The following is a 4,199-nucleotide window of genomic DNA, read 5'->3' as shown; positions in this document are numbered from 1 at the left end:
CTCCGTCCAGGAAAAAAAAAAAAAAAAAAAAAAAAAAAGAAGAAAGGAAAATCCCATGTGCCCGTTCGTACTCTGTTATAAAGACGCCATGGTTATTTTAATTGGTCCAACAGACCAGCAATTGAGCTCAGACTTCCGCCCTTCCATTCATCCCATTTTTTGTTTCACCTCTTTTCAACTGCCAAATCACCGTCCATGGCCCTGGAACTCAGATTCCCGTCGTCAGAGCTTTCTTTATTTTCCCGGAGGTGTTTCGCTCCGATCAATCACCGCCAAAATGTCAGATTGCCCTTCACCTGTCCAAGGAAAACCACCCCAGAGTCACCGATGAGTTGGGGTTCTGGTCACCGCCTTGTTGTTACAGCGAAGAAATCCCCGATCGATGGCGTTCCGGCGGAGCTTAACAAAATCGCCTCTCAGAAATTGGACTCTGCTCCGGCCCGCCGCCGGGTCCGGTCCGCTTTCATGGAGCTTCAACAGCAGCTCGATCACTGCTTATTCAAGGTTTATTTTGTACATTTTTTTCAAAATCTTGATCTATGAGATTCCCTGTTTCGGTCGTTTGACTAAAATCGATTTAATCTGTTAGATGGCTCCTGCTGGGATCAGAACTGAAGAGGTACGAAATGGTGTTTTAAGTTCAAATTTGCAATAGATTTTACCTTAGATCAAAGAAGATATTGATTTAATCTTTTAGGTTTTCAATTTCCCCTTTTCGTTAATTTTTGCAATATTGTTAGAATGTTATGTGATGAATGAATTGAATGTGTTGTGTGTAGTGGTATGAATGTAATTCAAGAGGCTTGAATATTTTCTGCAAAAGATGGTTTCCTGAGAGTGATGTTGGTATTAAAGGTGCTGTGTGTTTCTGCCATGGCTATGGTGATACCTGCACGTTCTTCTTTGATGGTTTGTTATCGTTTCATTTTCCATTTTTGTTCATTCATGTGTTTTCCGTGATGCCCCAACAACATGAGTTTTGTGGTGGTGTTGTTAAAATTTCAGGAATTGCTAGGCACATTGCTGCATCTGGGTATGCCGTTTATGCGATGGACTACCCAGGTTTCGGTCTTTCGGAAGGATTGCACGGTTACATTCCCAGCTTTGATGAACTAGTTGATGATGTTATAGAACAGTACAAGAAGTTCAAAGGTTTGGTGAGAGTAGTTGATTTGTGGATCATCACTCTCTTACAATCATTCCTCAAATTGTATGTTTGAACATGCAGGTAGACCAGAATTGAATGGATTGCCTCATTTCATATTAGGACAGTCCATGGGGGGAGCTGTTACCTTGAAAATTCACTTGAAGGAACCAAAGCTATGGGATGGAGTGGTTCTTGTGGCTCCCATGTGTAAAGTAAGTAAGTTCACAAGGAATGAACAAAATTTTTGATCTCTGAATACTGATTTTGATGCTTATTAAGATTGCAGACGATGTCAAACCGCCTGAACCTGTGCTTAAGCTCTTAAAACTAATGTCTCATGTCGTGCCAAAAGCCAAGCTTCTCCCAAATGTCGATCTCGGAGAACTCGCTATCCGAGAAACAAACAAAAGGAAACTGGTTCGTATGCCTTTACGCTCTTTAAATACATTAGATTTCCATACCAATCAAGCCTTTGCACATTTAGTTCCTTGATAGGGAGAGGTTTTCAACTCACACGTGATCTATTTACAAGAGAAACGAAATGTCAACACGGTGCATTGACATTTGTTTCTTTGAAGAGTTTTAGAACATTTTATATCGTCTGGTCTGCTTGTAATGCCCCTGTTGAAAATTGCCAAAGATTGAAATATATCGAAACAAATAACTAAATCGGAAGAACAACTTGAGGGAATAGAGGAACTTAAAACACTTATACTTTATACATACATACATGTCACATATCAGTTTTGAATAGAGCTTACGAGTTTTTTTTTTTTTGCAGGCGGTGTACAATGTTACATCATATGGTGATCGGATGCGCGTGAAAACCGCCATGGAACTTTTAAAGGCGACGGATGATATCGAGAAACAAGTGGAGAAGGTGATGGTTCCCTTCCCATATGAACATTATTGATTTAGGATTTACTGATTGTAGAGAATTTGCAGGTTTCATCACCATTACTGGTTCTTCATGGAGCTGCAGACAAGGTGACAGATCCTAAGATTAGTCGTTTTCTATATGAGAAAGCGTCAAGCAAGGACAAGACTTTGAAGCTGTATGAAGAAGGTTTTCATTGCATCCTAGAAGGAGAACCAGATGAAAGAATTTTTACTGTCCTTAACGATATAATCTCTTGGCTAGATTCCCGATGCTCCTCGACGTAGTGCTCGGCTATCTGTTCAATGTTTATATTTGAAGAATTATAAAATTGCGTTTTCTTTTGTTGAAGCATAAACTTTGGTTAAATCATACCCAATATGAAACTTTAGATTAGGTTTCCATGGTTGAATATTTGATGCTCCAATTTTAAAATTTGTTCTTTAAAAAAAGAAATATTGGTTAGTAACTATAGATCTTGGTAGAATGATATTGTGTACTTTAAAGATAGTTTTTATGGTTTTATTTTGAACTTTCACAAAACTCTCTTTCACCAACAGAGATGTAATCATTCCTTCTCGAAATATGAGACGAATTTTAAAATTATCAAAAGTATATATTTTTTTAGTAACTCATTTATCAATTTTTTCTTTTATATTTTTAATTATTTTTCAACTAAATATTTTTTCTAGTGTTATTAACATGGAGACTTTATGAGCCTATGAATTATAAGATCCAATTATGCAATATTGATTAGTTAAACTGTCACTTTATTTTAGATCTATATTTTAAACTTTTAATGCACCTATCCATTTTATAGATGTATAGATTTATGTTCTAAAACCTCATCATTAATTATTTAATTTTAATAATAATTGTGATTATTTTATTTACAATTTAATATTATATATGGGATGAAAAAGGTAAGGTTAATTAGTGTAATTTTAAACCACATGTGGTTGACAAGATCACATCCGAGTAATAACCTAAAGAGTCTATAATATATGTATAAGATTGAATCTCTTATTCTAGTAACATTGTTAATATAACTCACTTTGTAATTGATACAAATGATTTTGATCCAATTCGTTAATGTAGAAACATGTGAGTAGGATATCCTATAAAATGAATTTGTATAAGACTAAACCACAACAAAAATTTAATCTCTTTATAAATCCATTAATTGAGAAGATTAATATTTCCCAAGGTGATAATATATGACTCGATCTTAACCTTAAGAAAGTTATGAACTCTGGCCAATGAGGACTTGTCCTTTGATTTACATGAGTTAGAATGACTTTTGATTTCTCGACTTGACATTGCATGAAAGTCGATTCTTCATGAGTTGTTTGTAATTACAAATGAGTCAAAAGTTCATTTTACCTTGTACTTATGTAACGACCCGAAATTTTATACTTAATTTAAGGTCGTTATTGTATACATACCATGAACATTGAATGCGGAAATACTTCATTTAAACTTTCATAAAACATAGTCTTTAGCTTAAAACACACCCATGGACTTATGTGTTTTGAAAACACCATTAAAAATGATACAACAAAAGACTACATAAAATAAATAAACGTTTAAATTAAAATCATCCTATTCTAGCCTAAGTCGAAGAAAATAAATACGACTACCTTATGCATGTGTCATGGTTTCGAGTTGCAATGTCGTTGTCAACTGTATATGAATGCCTTGCCTTAACCCTGAAATAGAGGTAGCATGTGACTTGAGTATTTAAATAAATACTCAGTAACTGACCCCATTATTGGGGGTTAAATGCAAGAACATGCGAATGCAATGACAAGACCTATCATATCAGCCTGTTTTCCTATGGTACTGTCCTAACGGGTAACTTGGATGTGTACCATATACTCTACATACAGCTCATATGAACTCACTAGTCAGTTCGCACACCGCTGGGCCACTTTCCTTGTCGGGCGAGCATACTTTGGGAGCTCCTTAGGTCAGACACCCATTAGAACTAGTAACCATCACAACAACATTAAGTTAAACATAATGATCGTTCTTCTGCCTAACTGTCGCCTATTCTAATGGTCATCAAAATTTCATAAATAGCCCTATCATGTCATAGTGATTCTTCCCTCAAATTTCATGAGCAACATAACTCATTTTGTAGGTTTGTGGCTCAGGCACTTCGTTGAAATAAAT

General features: G+C 35.6%; 1 protein-coding gene across 1 annotated transcript; it reads left to right on the top strand.

Moving 5' to 3' along the window:
• The first annotated feature begins 94 nt into the window (after positions 1-94).
• LOC111445665 (caffeoylshikimate esterase-like) lies at positions 95-2,429 on the top strand. The gene is made up of 8 exons (XM_023084189.1): positions 95-504; positions 590-619; positions 780-909; positions 1,006-1,152; positions 1,229-1,359; positions 1,427-1,564; positions 1,929-2,027; positions 2,093-2,429. Exons 1-8 carry the CDS (start codon positions 196-198, stop codon positions 2,309-2,311), a joined length of 1,203 nt encoding a protein of 400 aa, XP_022939957.1. The 5' UTR covers positions 95-195; the 3' UTR covers positions 2,312-2,429.
• The last annotated feature ends 1,770 nt before the right edge of the window (positions 2,430-4,199 follow it).

The sequence above is a fragment of the Cucurbita moschata genome, unplaced genomic scaffold (assembly GCF_002738365.1).
Source record: "Cucurbita moschata cultivar Rifu unplaced genomic scaffold, Cmos_1.0 Cmo_Scf00007, whole genome shotgun sequence".
NCBI classification, from domain to species: domain Eukaryota; kingdom Viridiplantae; phylum Streptophyta; class Magnoliopsida; order Cucurbitales; family Cucurbitaceae; genus Cucurbita; species Cucurbita moschata.
The sequence above is the reverse complement of the archived record's forward strand: the minus strand, read 5'-3'. Positions and strand labels throughout refer to the sequence as shown.